This window comes from Bison bison, unplaced genomic scaffold (assembly GCF_000754665.1).
Source record: "Bison bison bison isolate TAMUID 2011002044 unplaced genomic scaffold, Bison_UMD1.0 scf7180017864371, whole genome shotgun sequence".
Classification (NCBI taxonomy): Eukaryota; Metazoa; Chordata; class Mammalia; order Artiodactyla; family Bovidae; genus Bison; species Bison bison.
In genome coordinates this window covers 2,062,367-2,081,179 of record NW_011494943.1, presented here as the reverse complement: position 1 = coordinate 2,081,179, position 18,813 = coordinate 2,062,367, and the positions used below count along the sequence as shown (strand labels likewise).

The following is an 18,813-nucleotide window of genomic DNA, read 5'->3' as shown; positions in this document are numbered from 1 at the left end:
ATTTCTTCAAAGTATTGGTAGCCTAGAGCTTCTCATTTTGTACTCTGGTTTCTGTATGTTTTTGAGAAAGTTTTTGTTCACGTGATGAACGAGTGAATATTGCTATTCATGATTCTCAGAGGGAAATAATATACCTTCTGGAACTTTTCTTTCTTCCTTCAGATAGCACTGGCTTTCCTCCTCTGCGTGCTGATAAAGAGGCCCATCCTGACTGGCGTGGTTGGCTCTCTCTTCACTGTGTTTTGGGGCTGTCTGGGCTTCACCGCGTTGTACAGACAGCTCCCGTCGTCACTGGGATGGGCTTTATGTCTGTTTAGCCCTTTTGCCTTCACTGCTGGGGTGGCTCAGGTAAGAGCACAGCCATCTAGTGACTATTTATTAGAGTTTCAGCATTATTGAGACAGTTTGGTACTTCCTCAAGCTTAATGATCAATCACCCTGAATCTTAAGAAATTATGCTATTGAAAAGTTAAATAAAAAATATTATCGGGACTTCCCTGGCAACCCAGTGGTTAAGACTTCACCTTCCAACGCAGGGGGTGCAGGTTCCATCCCTGGTCGGGGAGCTCGGATCCCACAGGCCTCTCGGCCAAAAAAAGAAAAGCAAAAAGAAAGCATAAAACTTAAGGAATATTGTAATGAGTTCAATAAAGAATTTGAAAATGGTCCACATCCAAAAAAAATCTTTAAAAAAGATCTTATCAGAGTTATCAAACAGATCATTTGTAAACTCTTGGGAAATTTAAATGAGAAAAATAATTGCTCAGGATCTGAGCTGGGCTCAGGGCCAGGCACCAGGAATTAGGCTCAGTTCTGTCACTTCCTGCTGAGTCACCTCGGCTGGATCACCAGGCTTCTGCAGTTTTTCATTGCTCGTCTGCAAAGTCAGGATGTTGGAATCGAGCTCACAGGGAATTGTGCTGTTATTTACGTATGAGGCTAGAACAATGCGCTGTGAAGCTTAGCTATGGTATTTGTGATCTGTTTTATCTTTATTACCCTTAAAATCAACCTCTTCAAGTCTTCAGTACTTACCTAGTGTTTTAACACATCTGCAACATATGAACACTTGGGATTTTCATACTTCCTTCAAATGGCCTCTCACTTCCCTGCCATCTCTGGGTTTCTCTTCCCAGAATAAATTATTTTTGTTTGCTTTCCCACTTCTCTAAATCCCCTTCCTGAAGATTTCTGATTAATGAATCAATTAAGTTTCGGTTCTTCAATTGTCCTACCTTCTCTTAGAGCATTTCCCACTCGGTGACAATAATTTTATTTGTCAAAAGCAACATGGCTACTCAGAACTTCACGAAGCATTTTTTAAGGAAAAAGAATATTAAAATTAAAATTGTAGTTGCCTATGCAGCATCATTAAAAGACCTTCAGTTTTATCAGTGTGTCTAACTTTGACTGTATTTTATTCTTTGTGGTCTCAGATTTCGCATCAAGAGTATCACGTGAGTGGTGTTGTATTCCCTGATCCCTCTGGGGAGTCATACACAATGATAGTGATCTTCTTCCTTCTGGCATTTGACACTCTGCTCTATTTGACATTAACATTATATTTTGAGCACATTTTGCCTGGTAAGTAATAGTGTGATGTGATTAGAGTTGAATTTAAAGTAATTCTGTGTCTTGAAAGGTTGTTGACCTGTCATTTTAAAAGCATTTCTGATTGCAGAGGAAAGGGAAAACATGCAAAACAGTAGAATTTCCTCATTTGCATCTCACTGTTTAATGATCCGAATGGAACTATTTTGTTGAGACATTTTAATGAAAAACCACTTGCATTTCTGTTGGTTTATATCTTTTATAAAAGTAAGAAGTAAGGAGTGTGTGTGTGTGTGTGTGTGTGTGTTAACAGGGGAAGAAAGGAGACACCTAAATCAACCATTAGAGAACACTGCTTCTTAGCACTTGAGTTCACAGCCGTAAGATAAGATAGCTCATCACATCACTCCTGCTAATATTTGCCTCTAGTAAACTTGTTCTTCTGCATCTCAAAATACTAACATTTACAGTGCAAAGTTAATGGATAACTTCTTCTCCCTTTTGTGAAAAAAAATCAGTCTAACGGGAATGCTTTATATAATGTTCTACAAATAAAATAATAAACTCTACAACCAACTTTTAAATAATTATTATAAAACGCAAGTGTAGTCTACACACATAACCCCAGGAGCTAATATACCTGTATTCCCTTGGTGTGTGTGCTCAGTCGCGTCTGACAGTTTTGTGACCCTGTGGACTGCAGCCCACCAGGCTCCTCTGTCCATGGGATTCTTCAGGCAAGAGTATTGGAGTGGGTTACCATTTCCTCCTCCGGGGGATCTTCCCGACGCAGGGATCGAACCCAGGTCTCCTGCACTGCAGGCCGATTCTTTACTGTCTGAGCCTCCAGGGAAACCCCTTGGTGGCCCAAACAGTTTAACTGTATGAAAAAATTTTTTCTCCAATACTTCCATCTAGAATTTAATTCCTATTTTAATAGGTAGCATTTCTGTTCTTTCTTATTAAGTCCTCCACGCGTTCATAATTACTATGCCTTTCTTCTCCGAATGAAATGAATTCACGTGAAGATGCATGTATTTCCCAGTTTTCGTTTCCCCGCTTTTCCCATTGCTTTTGCACAGCGCAGCTCCCCTTTCTGGCTGGCTCACCTCTAGCTGTTCTCGGCGCAGGTTCATCCTTGAGCCTCTCCTCTTGCCCGCATTGAGTTTCTGAAGGCTCATCGCTCCCTCCTTTCTGTCTCTCTCTGCAAAGACCCGTTTTCCAGCTCTGCTTTTCCCTTATGTTTCCTCCACGTCCCCAGCGTCTTTCTTTCCTGCACGCAGCTCCGTGTGCATCTCCCCCGAATCAGTCCCTGTCCTGGCGTGGCCCCTGTGTCTGCTCACAGTGCTGGCTTGCGACAGGGCATGACACGCAGACGCTCTGTGCTGCTTTGGTTCTCCTATGGTCTCTGGAAAAGCCTATTGAATTTCCTCTTCTTGTCACCAGTAAATTCATGTTCCGTGGATATATCATTAAAGTTCCATCTCATTTTATTTTTTCTGATGCTTTAGATCCAGAGCTGCCCTTGCTTTTAACTGTTGCCCTATATTCCCGTTTCTTTATTAGAATATAAGTTCATTTAAATGTCAAATATTTTAATTGATTCTACCATTCATATACAGGGGTATATGGAGGTATGAACTTCGCTGGTGGCTCAGTGGTAAAGAATCCGCCTGCCCACGCAGGAGATGCAGGTTCGATCCCTGGGTCAGGACGATCCCCTGGAGCCAGAAACGTCATCTCACTCCAGTGTTCTTACCTGGGAAGTCCCATGGAAAGAGGAGCCTGGTGGGCTGCAGTCCATTGGGGTCATAAAGATTTAGACACGACTTAGTGACTAAACAACAAAAATAGCAAAATGGAGCTATATGCAGGGAAAACTGGAGGAAGGCAGTCAAGAAGTACAAAATTCCAGTTATAAATAAGTAGTATCCACGCACAGCATGATGACTGTAGGGAACATGCTGTGTGATATGTAGAAAAGCTGTGAAGAGCATAAATCCTGAGTTCTCATCACAAGGAGAAATTTTTTTTTTCCTTCTTTCATCCTATCTCTATGAGATGAAGGATGTTAGCTGAACCTATTGTGGCCATCATTTCACACTGTTTGTGAATCAAACCATTATGCTGTACTCCCTAAACTTATATAATTATGTATGTCAATTATTTCTCAATAAAACTGGAAAAAATGAATAGAAGTCATTAATGTGTAGAAGAAATTGCCATCAAGCTACACTATGACAGGTGTAGTTCTTCACTGATGCTGTTTGCTTGACTCAACATGGAATCATGTCTTTATGGCTCAGATGAAAATGGCCAGCGGCATTCACCACTGTTTTTCCTGAAGTCTTCCTTTTGGTCGCAACACAAAAACACTCACCATGAAGTCTTTGGGAATGAAATGAATTCTGAGCTCTCCTGTGATGATTCTTTCGAGCCAGTGTCTCCAGAGTTCCACGGAAAAGAAGCCATAAGGTGACTTAACAGTTTATGTGACTTTGTACACATTTAGGTAAAAGTGTGATAAATTAACTTGCCACAAGGACGACCACAGGTCCACTGTTGTGGATGATGTGGTTTTTAAAGATTTATTTATTTGTAATTGCAGGATAACTGCTTTACAATGGTGTGTTGGTCTCTGCCATACATCAGTGTGAATCAGCCACAGGCACACACGTCCCCCACTCCTGAACCTCCCTCCCACCTCGCACCCCATCCCACCCTTCTAGGGTGTCACAGACCAGCAGGTTGAGCTCCAAGTCATGCAGCAAATCCCCGCTGGCTATCCATCTGTTCTACATAGGATCCTGTGTGTGGTCAGAGCCACTCTCTCCATCTGCCCCACCCCTTCCTTCCCCTAGTGGGGCCACAAGTCTGTTCTCTGCATCTGTGTCTCTGTTGCTGTCCTGCAGATGGGCTCATCAGTGCCATCCTTCTAGATTCCACATATATGCGTTACCATGCAATATTTGTCTTCCTCTTTCTAACTTACTTCACTTTGTATAATAGGCTCTAGATTCGTCTACCTCATTAGAGCTGCCTCAAATGCATTCCTTACAGCTGAGTGATATTCCATTGTATGTATGTACCACCACTTCTTTATCCATTCGGGATGATGTGCTTTCATTCTTTTTAAAATTTTTTTTAATTAGAGTATAATTAGTTTATCATATTGTGATGGGTTTTGCCATACATCAACATGAATCTGCATTAGTCGATGATGTGTTTTTGGAAGTTCCTTTCTTTCAGATATTTTTGCTTTCATCCTGAAAGACTTCTTCTTAATTAGTGGCTCCATGACTTTCTGGTAAACTCTGAGCTCTCCAAGCCTCACTTCTTCCCAAGAAATGTGTGATGTAATTCCATAGTACAGTGGCTTCTTCTTGAGTCAGTGAGATAATTAAGCAATATGTCTGTTACATAAAAGGAAGTGTGTACATGTCAATTTATTATCCATGCGGGTTTGATATCCATGTACAGATATATAATAGAAGGCTGAGTTCATAAATCTGAAGCTTTGAAGAAAGATCTAAAGACACAGACTTGAGAATGAGAATTTTTGGTAAGAGAGGAAGCAGGAAGAGGGGCTGATACTGTATGGCAACGATCTGAGAATAAGAAAAATAGCTGGTCGGTATAGAGTCCAATTTAAGGAGTCCATAAGGTATGCCCAGAAGGAATATTGAGATCGAGGTGGAAACCAGAAGTGAACAGAGCTAAGGACAAGAAGACAAGGGTTTGCAATTGTCAAGTCAGTGATGAGGTTTATGAAACAAGGGCTGAAAAGTGACCGCTGGATGTGCTACTTAGGACCTCATGGGTAACTTCATTGAGAATGGCTTCAGAAGCGTGGTGGAGTCCCAGGCTCTGTGTCTTATGCTGGGAATGAAGGTGGGGAAAACAAATGAAACACAGGGCAGAAGCCACTATTATTTTGATAAATTTGCCCGAGGAAGAGAAGAACCATTGAATAATCAAGAGAGAGGAAGCCTCTCTCCACTGCTCCCCCTCCTTGGCTTCTTCCTGGCTTTCTTCCAACAGTAGCTCCCCTTCATTTGCTAACGCAGCTGGAAGTTATGAAATGCCAGTGGAAATCTCCTTTGGGCCCGGCAGGGGCTTTTGCCCTCCTCTTCCCGTTAAGATGGATCCTCTTACCAGTTTGTGGGAAGCGGGTCCCACCTCCACCCCCTCGCTCAACCGGGGTCTCCCCGTGCTCCTGAGAACTCCGACAATAAATCCCTCCTGTGGGGAAGGTTACGGTCAATCATGAGCGGTAGTGTTGGCCGGTGGCGTCATCTGCGTCATCAGAAACTGTAATCACCTCATAGTCTTCAATCTTCTTTCAGAATCAGAAATCTTAGAAAAGAATATAAAGGAAAACCTGAAAAAGTAGAAGCATTGCAAGGTAAAGAGAACAACTCCTTGTTTTGATGTTTCTAATTTTAAATGTTTTTCACTTCTTGAAAATACAAATAGTCATAATGGAAAATTAGAGAATGAATATAGATAAAAGGAATGGTTTTTTTTTAATTTCTACTATGAGGCATAATCACTAATACATATTTTTCTGTGTATGGATGAGACAGTTTAAGAAATGGGATTGTACTAAATATGCAAGTGTGTAATCTTTGACGCTAGCTTGGAGCATCACCAGATTTGTTGGTGTTAATATTTTCATAGGGCTTTTCATCATCTGTTTTGGGCTGTGCTTTGCTTTATTTTTGATTCTCTCACAATTTAACCCCACGATTTACATTTTCAGAGAGTCTCAACAATTCTGGGATGCTCATAGAACTCTTTGCTGCTTCCCAATGGAGTTAGATAATTTCTCAAATGTTAAAACACTGTCAAGTCATAAGCATGCATGTATGAGGAAGCCTGTGACGCGTGCTGGATCCCAGCAGCCCTCTCTGAGACCACGCCCACACTTGGGATATGGGTCAGAAGCTGACTGGTGCCAGGGAAGCTTGAGCACCCTGTCCTTACCGACCCCCTTGCCTGCTAAGATAGAGTAGACAGCATACGCCGCTCCTTTGTCTCTGTATCTGGCTCTGGAACCCTCAGTGAGACTGCTTCTTAGTAGAAATGGAGACCTGCCTTTGTCCAGGAAGTATTAATACATACTCTGCTTCCTCTGTTTTTATCCTCATATCTGTGGCTATGTTCTCTAATATTAACTGTATATATCCTTTGACATTCAAAGTATTTGTGGTAGGGAGGAAAGTGGGGATTTATATTTCCAGTCTTGATCTAATTTCTTCAGAGGAAGTGAGGCTTTGTCTTCATAAATAGACACAAGTAGATATATAATTGTAAAACGTCATATTAAAATACAGTGAAATGAAATGAAGTGCGGAGGTACACTTTACTCTTTCAGTGTTGTTTTTTTTTAAGGCCCACTTCATTGGAGTATTATCCAAAGTCTAACTTTCAGATTTTATCCGGAAACAGGCATATGTCTTGACGTCTATGAAGGCCAGCTCACGGCGATTCTTGGCCACAGCGGAGCTGGCAAATCCTCGCTGCTGAGCATCCTTGGCGGCTGGTCTGCTTGCACTGAAGGTGAGAAGAGAATTTTACAAACCAAGGTGGCTGCTGAACAGCTTCCTCAGTCTGGTTATGTGAAAGAAAAACGTTTCTCAGAAAGAGGCTTTTTGCAAAGTTGAGCCATTTAAAATGGGAAATATTTATTTCGTGTTTACGTAAACTAAAATGCTTGTATCTCTTTTTCACTATTATTTGTCATTCCGTGTATATTTTGCATTGCTTTGGACAGTGGTATTTATGTCAAGAATAATCTGCATCTTTTCAATGTATTAATTACATAGCTATAAAATGGGAGTTTCTTCAGTGAATATCCTATATTATCACTCTGCATAGAGTTAATATCCTGGTGTTAAAGACTTACATTTTTTTATCCATAGGCTCTGCCACTATTTACAACACCCAACTCTCTGAAATAATAAACATGGAAGAAATCAGAAATTACACTGGATTTTGTCCACAATTTAATATCTACTTCGATTTTCTTACTGTGAGAGAAAACCTCAGGCTATTTGCTAAAATAAAAGGGATTCCACCGAAAGAAGTGGAACAAGAGGTAGATGAACATATTAGAATTGATGACTTTGGAAATAATTTACTTAGTTTGCTCCTGATCATATTTTTGTTCAACTATTACTTTACTCTTTCATAAATAAAACTTAATCAATGGAGTTCTAGAATAAATTCCTTCTAACTATTAGCAAATTAAGACTGCTTCGGGTAAAATGTTTTCTATTAATGTAGTTTTTTTGATAGGTAAAAGGCATTATGATGGAATTAGACATGCACAATATTCAAGATGTCATCGCTAAAGAGTTAAGTGGTGGACAGAAGAGAAAACTCACATTTGGGATTGCCATTTTAGGAGATCCTCAGGTAAGAGATAAAAATATCTTTGAGTTGAATCTGGATTGTAGGATGTAAAATGATTGTTAAAGTCCAGACTGCACTTTAGTTGCCAAACGTGAGAGTAAATTTATAATAAAGGGCCACGCGAGCCTGTTAGGGATCCGATGAAGGACTCTGTTTGAACGCAGATGTCATACTGGGTTCCGTGTTGTTTTCGGAAGAGCCTCTCTCTAAACAGAAGGTGCTTTCGCGTGCTCTCCACTGCAGGTTTTGCTCCTGGACGAGCCAACTGCTGGACTGGATCCTTTCTCAAGGTACCTCGTGTGGAACTTCCTGAAGGAGCGGAAAACTAACCACACGATCCTTTTTAGTACGCAGTTCACGGACGAGGCTGACATCCTGGCTGGTGAGTCTTGGGTTCTTTATACTGACTCGGTATTCAAGGGCTGAATACCAGAGAGATTCTCTCTAACGTCTGTTGGAAAGAAGAGAGTCTCATTTGCCGTGCATCTGAGAAAGGGCATCTGAAAGTGGCACTTGGCGTCCAGGCATTCTGACCCCAGTGAGTTCTCAGACTCACGCTTTATGTATCCTCCTGTCTGTAACTTTCTGGGCTGTTTATATTAATCACAAGTGCATATTTTTAAAAATTTGAAATGCCAGTGTTACTTTTTATGTGTGTGTGTGCGTGCTAAGTCGGTTCAGTCGTGTCCGACTCTTTGCAGCCCCATGGACTGTAGCCCGCCAGGCTCCTCTCTCCATGGGATTCTCCAGGCAAGAACACTGGAGTGGGTTGCCACGCCCTCCTCCAGGGGATTTCCCTGACCCAGGGATCAAATCCACATCTCCTGTACTGGTGGGCAGGTTCTTTACTACTAGCACCACCTGGGAAGCTGTATTGTGTATGCGTGTGTGTGTGTGTGTGTGTGTGTGGGTATACAAAAATATGTGGCTTCCCACTGAAGTGACTTAGCACATACACATACAAAAATATATATTTTTTGTTGAGTAGAAAGGAATGTTTAGCTGGGAAAAACTCTATTTTAAATTTGCAGTCCTTTGTGCCCTTCTAGGGAGATCCTTTCTTTACTGAGTGAGGTGTCGGGTGTGAAGTTTGGAGAATTAGAGAGACAGCAAACATTTTGCCTCGGAAATCTTGGCAGGTGGGGAGGACGGTTTCAGTGAGGCCAGAGATCATGTAGAGAAGGAATCTGGGGAAAATGAGGTCAGAAAGGGTCTCAGGGAAGGGAGAGAAATTTTTGCTGTTGATGTGCCTTGTAAGAGTATCCGAAGTTTCCCACATGAAATCAAGGTTGGATGCACTTTATCTCTTGTGTCAATTGTCTCCTGCCTCAAAACTGCTGTCACAAGCCATCTCGAAGCTCGGTGCCCTAAATCAATAGGCATTCACTTGGCCTTTGTGTTGCAGAGTTGGCAGTTCAGCTGGTGGTTGAATGGCCATTGGCTTTCGCTGTTGTTGCCGCTTAGTCGTGCCCGACTGTTTGCGACCCCATGGCCTGCAGCACGCCCGGCTTCCATCCTCCGCTATCTCCTGGAGTTTGCTCATATTCATGTCCATTGAGTCAGTGATGCCATCCAACCATCTCATCCTCTGTCGTCCCCTTCTCCTTCTGCCCTCAATCTTTCCCAGCATCAGAGTCTTTTCCAATGGGGGGGCTCTTTGCATCAGGTGGCCAAAGTTTTGGAGTTTCAGCTTCAGTATCAGTCCTTTTAATCAATATTTAGGGTGGATTTCCCTTTCGAGGGTGACTTAGGTAACTCAGCCCACTGAAGGTGTATTACGTCTTCTAGGAGGCATGGTCCTGCTCCCCCTGAAGGTGTATTACATCTTCTAGGAGGCATGGTCCTGCTCCCCCTGAAGGTGTATTACATCTTCTAGGAGGCATGGTCCAAGCAGGTTCTCATGGTGTTGATTGAGCCTTGAAAGTGCAAGACCCAATGCATCAGCCCATCTCAAGCCTCTGTGTGCCCAGGTCAGCACTGTCAGTCCCAGGGTAGAGACTGGTGTCAAGTAGCAGCATCTAGGAACTCTAGGTACCGAGGTTGCATTCATCCTGAAAAATCCAGCCAGTTTTGGTCTCCAGAAAGAATGTTCTATACAAGCAGTTTACAAAATTTACTCTTTCTCTCTTTCTACTCAGATAGGAAAGTGTTTCTGTCTAACGGGAAACTCAGATGCGCAGGGTCGTCTCTGTTCCTGAAGCGGAAATGGGGTATTGGATATCACTTAAGGTAACTTATTCTGGGTGTGATTGTTGTTGATAAGACTGTATCCACATGAGGGGTGACCATATTGTAATTCCATGTAATCTTTAGAACTGTAAGAAAAGTCAGCTTCATTTGGGGAGAGGATTGATTTACAATAGACACTACGAAATATCTTGTTAACATTTTCTTATTGGTTACACCTTGGTTTTAAGCATGCAAATTTCTAAAAATGTCTGTATCTTTCAATACAACATTTTTGGCAATATTTATATAGGAAAAATCTGCAGTTGTGTCCCCCTAAAAGCAGTTGATCATTTTTAATAAAACGGTTTGTCCTAAAAATCTAAAATTGTATTCCAAATCCACTTCCTAGAATGTCAGAACCGGTTACTGATGTTAGCAGGGTATGCCTGTAATATATACAGACTGTTTAACCAAAAACTGTCTTTTAGTGAGCAGTCATATTTGAGAAGAACTTGAAGGACTCATGCCTCTTTTGAAAATTTAGTTTACACAGGAATGAAAGGTGCAATACGGAGAGAATCACATCCCTCATCACACAGCACATCTCAGATGCCAAGTTAACAGCAGAAAGTGAAGAAAAACTTGTGTATACTTTGCCCCTGGAGAGAACAGACAAGTTTCCAGGTAACAGACTGTGTGACCACATAGAGTACAGCCCCTGGCCCACGATGATGCTGACTGCATTTTCTGCGGCTCTCCAAGTCCTGCTCTGAAGCTTCTACATGAAAGTATCCATAAGTACTCTCCCTCCCATTTCCAATGTAATGAAGTGTGTTACTTGGACATGGTTTTGATGAGAGAGCAACTAAGTTTCCCTGAATGTAGTCCACTGAGAAACTCGGGTTTGCTCTCTTCATCAACATTAAACGAAGCTTTGACATATATCTTTCCTGAATCAGCAGAAACCTTTCATTTCTGTTTGAGATACAGGCTCAATAAACATTTTTAAAACATTTACAAGCAGGTCTATAGTTTCTTGGTAATTATAATTTTAATTATGAATGTAAGATACTGATTATAAAAAAATTTGGAAAGTTCAAAGAAGAAAATTCAGTTTATTCCATGCCGCCTGAATTTTTATTTTGAAGTTTTTTGAGTTTTTAAATAGACATACAGATATAAACACACACATGGCCATAGAAATGCAGGAGATTTTAAAGTTTATGAAACTATAATAGAGATGTAAAATAACAAAAATGATTTGAAGGACAAGAGAACACCTTATGGGAATGTTTTCTTGAATTGCTGGCATCTATAATGTGAAAATATTTTCAGATTTATCTATCCTGAGTAATTGTTAGCAATTAGTATTTTAGTGTACTCTTTACCAATAATAATTGCATTGTTTTGTTACTTTGCTTTTTAGATCTTTGCAGAGACCTTGAAAACTCTTCTGACCAGGGCATAATGAATTTTGGTGTTTCCATGACAACTCTAAATGAAGTATTCTTGAACCTAAAAGGCAGATCAGCAATTAATGGGCCAGGTATAAAAATGTGTGTCTAGCAGGAAATTAAGGAAAAAGAAAATGATCATGTGTTAATTTATATTTATAGATTTTTCTGTGGAATTCTAACTAGAAGGTGAATTAGGCATAAAGGGGGCCATCCACCTTTTAAGGTATCGTAAATGTTTTATGGTAACATCATCAGGCTTGGGGCCAGACCAGTCTCCTTGTGATGCTGTGTGCCCCCCGTCGGGTCTAACCTCTTCCCTCTGCAGTGCCCACCACTATCCCTCAGTAGCTCTCTGCTAACGTCCTAAATCCAGGTTTGTCTCTTTCTTGCCATTCCCTGTAAGAATGTTCTCTTGCCTAGCTAACCAACTCATTCTAATTAACATATTCATGGCAGATAATTAAATAAGACGTTATCTTCTCTTACTTTATAGTAATACTAATTTGAAGAATTTAGAAGCCTACTATGTGCCAGACATAATGCTCAACTGTTGGATTCTGTTGGGTTTTTTTTAAACCTGATTTTATTTTTACTCTTTAAAAGTATTTATTTATCGATGGCTGCACGGGGTCTTTTTTGCTGTGTGTGGGCTTTGTCTAGTTGTGGCGAGAGGGGCCTGCTCTCCAGCTGTGGGGCACGGGCTTCTTCTTGTGGCAGCTTCTCTTGTTGCAAAGCATGGGCTTTGGGGCACACAGGCTTGATTGCCCCAAAGCTTGTGGGATCTTCTCAGATTGGGGATCGAACCCGTGTTCTCTGCATTCCAAGGCAGAGTCTTAATCACTGGACCACCGGGGAAACCCAGGATTCTGTTGTTCTTAATCCCCATAAGTTATTTTATTTATATTATGACGTAGGTGAGAAAGTGAGATTTACACATCTGAGTGATCAGCCGCAGTCATACGGCTCACGTGTGGTGTGGGTGGGACTCAAACAGGGATCTTCATGGACTTTCTCTTACTTAACACCACGGTGTCTTGAAAAAGTTACTGAATGTCAACCGTCGGTGATAAACTGATCCTCTGGAGGAGACGAAGGAAGGAGAAGAATTTTCAGGAAATTCGGCTGTAGACATTTATCATGGTGTTTTTGCATAAGACACGCTCTGCACAAATCCCTCAGTGAAGAGCTTTCTCTACAGATACGAATGAAGTCATGCACTCTAGATGCCTAACCCATGCCCTCAAACTGACTGCATCCATTACATTTGTTTGAAGGAAAGATTTGAATGTAAAAGTTATAGCTATCAGCAGTCGATGTGTTAGCAGTGTTGCTTCAAATAGTCTAACATCATTTCTCAAAGTTTCTAAAGAGAAAATGTAAGTAAAGTAACCTCTTGTAATAGTTTATCACATGGTTACAGATCCCGGTGTCAGGGGCCTGGCGGAAATCGACGTGACCCGAGACCCTGGAGCGGAGTCTGAAGCCCAGCAGGCTCTTGGTGCCCTTCCGGAAGTGAAACAGGCCGCCAGCTCTGCAGCTCTGTGGAGACGCCAAGTCTGTGCGGTGGCGAGACTCCGCTTCTTAAAGCTGAGGAATGAGAGCAAGATTTTCCTGTCCTTGTGAGTATCGCACTTTTTAAGAAATTTTTTTGTTTTGTTATTTTTAAAATATTTACTCACTTACTTATTCTCGTCTGCGTGCTGTCCTGGCTGCAGGGCGCGGTCTCTCCCTGGGGCGTGCTGGCGTCTCTCCAGCTGCAGTGCTCAGGCTTAGTTGCTCCAAGGCACGTGGGATCTTAGTTCCCCGACCCGGGATTGAACCCGTGTCCTCTGCATTGGAAGGTTGGTTCTTAATCAGTGGACCACCAGAGAAGCCCTTATCAGACTCTTCAAGTCTTTAGTCCATATATGCATGCTGCTGCTGCTGCTGCTAAGTCGCTTCAGTCGTGTCCAACTCTGTGCGACCCCAGAGACGGCAGCCCACCAGGCTCCCCCGTCCCTGGGATTCTCCAGGCAAGAACACTGGAGTGGGTTGCCATTTCCTTCTCCAATGCATGAAGGTGAAAAGTGAAAGTGAAGTCGCTCAGTCGTGCCTGACTCTTAGCGACCCCATGGACTGCAGCCTACCAGGCTCCTCTATCCATGGGATTTTCCAGGCAAGAGTACTGGAGTGGGGTGCCGTTGCCTTCTACCCATATATGCATAAAAGGTCCCAATGTCAAGAAAATACGTCTACTGATTTCTTCATTCATGTAATAGGTTTGTTTTGAGTGTCTGCAGTAATGTCCTGCGGTAGTTAAATACCACTGAAAAGGCCTTGAGACAGACGATCTTGTCAGGGAGAAAAGCACCAATCAAGTAACTACCCAATAACCATGCTGTTTGTTCAGTACACCACAAACCTTTACTGAAGCCTGTAAACTGTTCTACATACCTTGATTGAGATCTGTACCCTTCTGTTAGTGTTTACCTTCTGATTGGGGGAAAAGGTAAAAAATGATAAATATAAAAACTAAATACATTATATAGTAGTTTATACAAAGTAGAGTAGACCAAGAAGCTGGGGAGGGAGCTAGGGTTCATTCTCGACAGGTGGGTCAGTGTTGGTCTCATTGAAATGCTCACCTTTGAGCCAAGACTAGAGAACGGGAAGGGATTAGCAGACAAGTGGTGGAGGATGATGGCTCAGAACCGAAAGCATCTGTTTTATTTGGCAAAAGGAAAGTCCTTCAGGTTTTACGAAGAGAAAGCCTGAAAGTAGATAACGCTTGTGAGGTGCTTGACCACAGAGGGAATTTCTACTGTTCTTTCTATGATCAGTAGCTGAAGGGAGACTGCAGTCAGACGGAAATTTCATTATTTCTTTATGAAGAGAGAGAGAACATGCTTTAGTGATGATAGGAATGAGCCAGTAGCAGGGACGTCACGGAGGATGAAGGAAAAATGAACTCAGTGTGGGAGGTCCCAGGAGTGGGGTGGAGCAGGTCCAGAGGAGCACTGAGGCCGGCCTGTGATGCGAGCAGAGGCTGTGATACCAGAGGGGTGGAATGGGACCTCGGCGCGTCCTTGGATCTGTCTTCTTTGTCGTTCATAAGACGGGAGGGGAATCCTCTCTGGTGGACTTCGTTGTTCTTTCTCTAGAAGCCGAGAGGCTGATAGAGTCTGAGGTCTGATAGGGAGGAGATTACTGAAAAGAGTGGACGCACATACTTGCTAGTGAAACAGAAAGACGGCTTGGAAGTGTTTTACTTACGGTTGTTGGAGTGAGTTCTAGGATCTGAAGCTGGCATATTCAGTGCTGCATGTAGGTTCATCAAAGTTAAGATACATGTCAAGTAACAGCGGACAGAAGGTCAAGTGTCACTTGAAATCGTGCTCGTGGCGCACTTGGAGCCACAGCGTGAAGCACGGCTCCTTGCCGTCCAGAACTCTCGAGACAGGCCCTCTGACTCCATCACACTTTTCTATATCGGATAAATCTTTATTATGTTGAATTGGTCCATAGTGCTTTTCAGGTCTACTGTTAATATAGCCTACTTTGCTGTCTATTCTGTTCATTTTTGAGACTTTTAATGCTGAAACCCCAGCTAAAAATCTTAATTTATCTAGTTAAAAAGTAACTGTAATGTATAGTGGAGCCATATGTCACGTTGTATTTTCCAAATCTCCTGTAAATGTGTTGTCATACTTTTATAATATAAAAAATAAAAATGAAAGAAGAATGAAGCAACAAGAGTAAAGAGATATTTTAAAAGCACCCCCTAGGTAGGCTGTCTGAGGTCCCGCAGACTCTTCCACGCGTCCTGGTCAGCCAGCACGCCCGAGGAGGAACCCTCCGGACCTCACCTCCTCCTCTGGTCCTCCGTCCCCCTCGGACGCCTGGCAACGTGATACAATCATGCTAAAATGTGGGCCCACTTTCAGATTAATCCCACTCTGGGTTTCATTTTGTGTAACTACATGGCATGTCTGCGTGTTGGATTTCCATAGGTTGGCCTTTAAAGAGCGTGTCTGTGACTTAATCAGAGGGAACGTGTTTTAGACTCACGGTTTCATTTTCTCTGACTTAGGTTAGTGGTGTTCGGAATTGCCTTAATCCCCACTGTCTGCGAGAAGATCGTGTATTCAGTGTATTTTCATGATCATCGCTGGGAGTTTTCACCCGGAATGTACTTCCTTTCTCTGGAACAGCTCCCTCAACCTCCTCTGACCAACCTGTTGATCATCAACAATACAGGTGAGCGACAGGCCTTCAGTGTAGCCTCAGTGAGCTTTTTTTTGGCTATGCCATGCAGCTTGTGGGATCTTAGTTCCCTGGCTAGGGACTGAACCCACACCTTCAGCAGTGAGAGCGTGGAGTCCAAACCACTGGCCCACCAAGAAGGCTGTAGTCTTCAGTTTTCACTATCAAAGAACTTTGAGGAGGGCAAAGTTGAGAGGCAGACAAATCTGTCTTGACAACAACATGAGGGGCGGAAGCAGGGCCTGTCTAGCCTGCCTCATCTTCAGGTTGAGGAAACTGAAGGACTTGTTTTCGAATCAAGAGAAATAATGGAAGAATGGAGAATATCAAGCTTGCTTGATTCTGTGCCGGTCTCGTGACTCAGTCACCAGGGCTGTAAGCATCGTGCTGGGGTACCCTGGTCCCCACGTCTGGGTCCTGAGGGGGGATTTTGTGTGTATTTTGTAATTACAGACATTGCAGAGTTCTGGAAAGTCTGTAACATTCACTAATAAAAAGTTTTATTTCCGTGAGAATCACAGATTTCTCAGGAAATAACTAAGAATTGCAAGAGAAGTGAACACTTTCTGGAGAGGGTCAAGAGCGTGGGCTGGAGTCTTAGGTCCCAGCATCAGAGAGCGCTTCCTGAGCTGGGAGTGTGACAGGGGCTCTGCCGGGGCAGGGCACCATTCCTTCACAGAAGACGAAACCGTTATCCTAAAGCCTTGACACTGACCTTCCTGCTCTCGTGCTGCCTTCTTCACGGGCTTCTTCAGGATCCAGTATTGAAGACGCTGTGCAGTCCCTGAAGCATCAGAATCTAGTTCTGGAAGTAGATGATGCTAGAAATAGAAACGGCTCAGACGACCCTTCCTACAACGGAGCCATCATCGTGTCTGGTGGCCACAGGGTACGTTTGCCTCCATGGACTTTTTTAAAAAGATTGTCAAACCAAATTTTATTTTTAAATAGATTTTAAGTGGGAAGGAAAAAAGATCTGCTTCTGTTTACCACTAAGTACCTTTGTCTAAAAGACATACACATTCAACAATTCAAATTATAATTCCAAGGGAAAGAATATATCTGAATCTTTTTTTTTTTTTTTGCCTCCATGGACTTTTATCATGCATGGCTTTTTGCCACATCCAAATACTTGTAAATCATAGAAAAGCAGCTCAATTATTCTATAATCAATACAACTTGAACACTGCTTTGCTGCTTTTAGAAGAAGGTATGAAATTTTAATCCTCTACAGGGCACAGTTTCCACCTTCTTTACTTCTTAATAGGATCATTTTTAATTAATAAATTTTATTATTATTATTAATAAAGTTGTTTAAAATTACTTTATTCATTATAAAAGCAAAGTGTCTTTTGAGGACACTATGGATGAGCCTGGAGGGCATTATGGTAGGTGAAATAAACCAAACAGAAAAAGACAAATGCTGCATATGGTACGACCTAGAAGTGGAATCTTAAAAAAAAAAAAGACCGTCAAGCTCATAGAACAGAGAGTAGAAAGTGGCGGCTAGGGGCAGGTGGGCGAGTAGGACGGCGTTGGTAAAAGGGCAGAGGCTTTTAGCTATAGGATAAATAAGATCTGAGCTTTAATGTGAGTTTGTGACTGTAGCTGGTAACAGTGTATGGTGTGATTAAAATTTGCTAAGGGAAGAATTTAAATGTTTTATACACGTATGAGATACTTCCCTGGTGGCTCAGACGGTAAAGCGTCTGCCTACAATGCGGGAGACCCGAATTCAATCCCTGGGTCGGGAAGATCTCCTGGAGAAGGGAATGGCAACCCACTCCAGTATTCTTACCCCCCCAACAAAAAGAAATATATATACACACACACACACATACACACACATATACATGTGCGGTATGGATGTGTTAGTTAACTTGATGGGAGGAATCCTTTCACAGTTATATGGGTATCAAGTTGCCATGATGTACACATTATTTATTTTTGGCACAACTGCGTGGCTTAAGGGATCTTAGTTCCCCGACTAGGGATTGAACCCGGGCCACAGCGAGGAGAGCACCAAGTTCTAACCACTAGACCACCAGGGAATTCTCACTGCAATGCACACTTCAAGTGTTTTAAATAACTTCAGTTTTATTTGCCAATTATACCTCAATAAGGCTTCCTTGATAGCTCAGCTGGTAAAGAATCTGCCTGCCATGCGGGAGACCTGGGTTCGATTCCTGAGTTGGGAAGATCCCCTGGAGAAGGGACTGGCTACCCTCTCTCAGGCCTGGAGAATTCCATGGACCGTATAGTCCCTGGGGTCACAAAGAGTCGGACACAAGTGAGCGACTTTCGCTATACCTCAATAAGGCAGAAAAAAGCAATACTGTTTAATAGATTAATTCAAACGTTACTGGAGTATGTCGCATAGAAGGTAAAATTCTCTTCATAATTCCATTCGTTTTTCTGTATTATATTCATATTAATGCATTTAGTAATTATCTTCTACACTCTTTCCTTTATAAAAACACAACTCACTATATCTAGAATGATCTCATGTTCAGAAACATATTTTCTAAATTGAAATCGTATCAGACAAGTCCTACGACTTTCCTTGTCACATAGAATCTAGATCTTTGACATCTTTCATGTTCGTGAATGTCCATTTATTTCACGTATAGAATAAGTCACTTGAATTACAAAAATAAGGCAGTCTTGTACCAATTCCAGTAGGGAGAAGTGTCAAGGAAAATTGTCTCCCTATCCTAATTCCACCCCGATAGTTTACAGACTCTGCAATAAGGAGATTTACTCTAAGAATTTAGAGCGTATATTTGCGTGCCTTTTTTTTTTTTTTAAAGGATTACAGATTTTCAGTTGCATGCAATACCAAGAGGATGAACTGTTTTCCTGTTCTCATTGGGATTGTTAGCAATGCCCTGCTTGGAATCTTTAATGTCACAGAGCTTATTAAGACGGAGAGAAGCACGTTTCCGCCCGTAAGTAGAGGGGTAACTTCTGTGAGAGG

General features: G+C 42.1%; 1 protein-coding gene across 1 annotated transcript in view; it reads left to right on the top strand.

Annotated features, from left to right (window-relative positions):
• The window catches only part of ABCA10 (ATP-binding cassette, sub-family A (ABC1), member 10), a 54,673-nt gene that overhangs the window by 12,396 nt on the left and 23,464 nt on the right, over positions 1-18,813 (top strand). Inside the window, exons 8-22 of the mRNA XM_010856478.1 lie at positions 163-348; positions 1,437-1,584; positions 3,858-4,026; positions 5,898-5,956; positions 7,003-7,113; positions 7,476-7,651; positions 7,852-7,971; positions 8,212-8,350; positions 10,107-10,197; positions 10,682-10,821; positions 11,564-11,683; positions 13,015-13,213; positions 15,664-15,830; positions 16,592-16,725; positions 18,647-18,784. Of these exons, the coding sequence (XP_010854780.1) occupies positions 163-348; positions 1,437-1,584; positions 3,858-4,026; positions 5,898-5,956; positions 7,003-7,113; positions 7,476-7,651; positions 7,852-7,971; positions 8,212-8,350; positions 10,107-10,197; positions 10,682-10,821; positions 11,564-11,683; positions 13,015-13,213; positions 15,664-15,830; positions 16,592-16,725; positions 18,647-18,784 (2,097 nt within the window). The remainder of the gene's footprint in view (positions 1-162; positions 349-1,436; positions 1,585-3,857; positions 4,027-5,897; positions 5,957-7,002; positions 7,114-7,475; positions 7,652-7,851; positions 7,972-8,211; positions 8,351-10,106; positions 10,198-10,681; positions 10,822-11,563; positions 11,684-13,014; positions 13,214-15,663; positions 15,831-16,591; positions 16,726-18,646; positions 18,785-18,813) is intronic.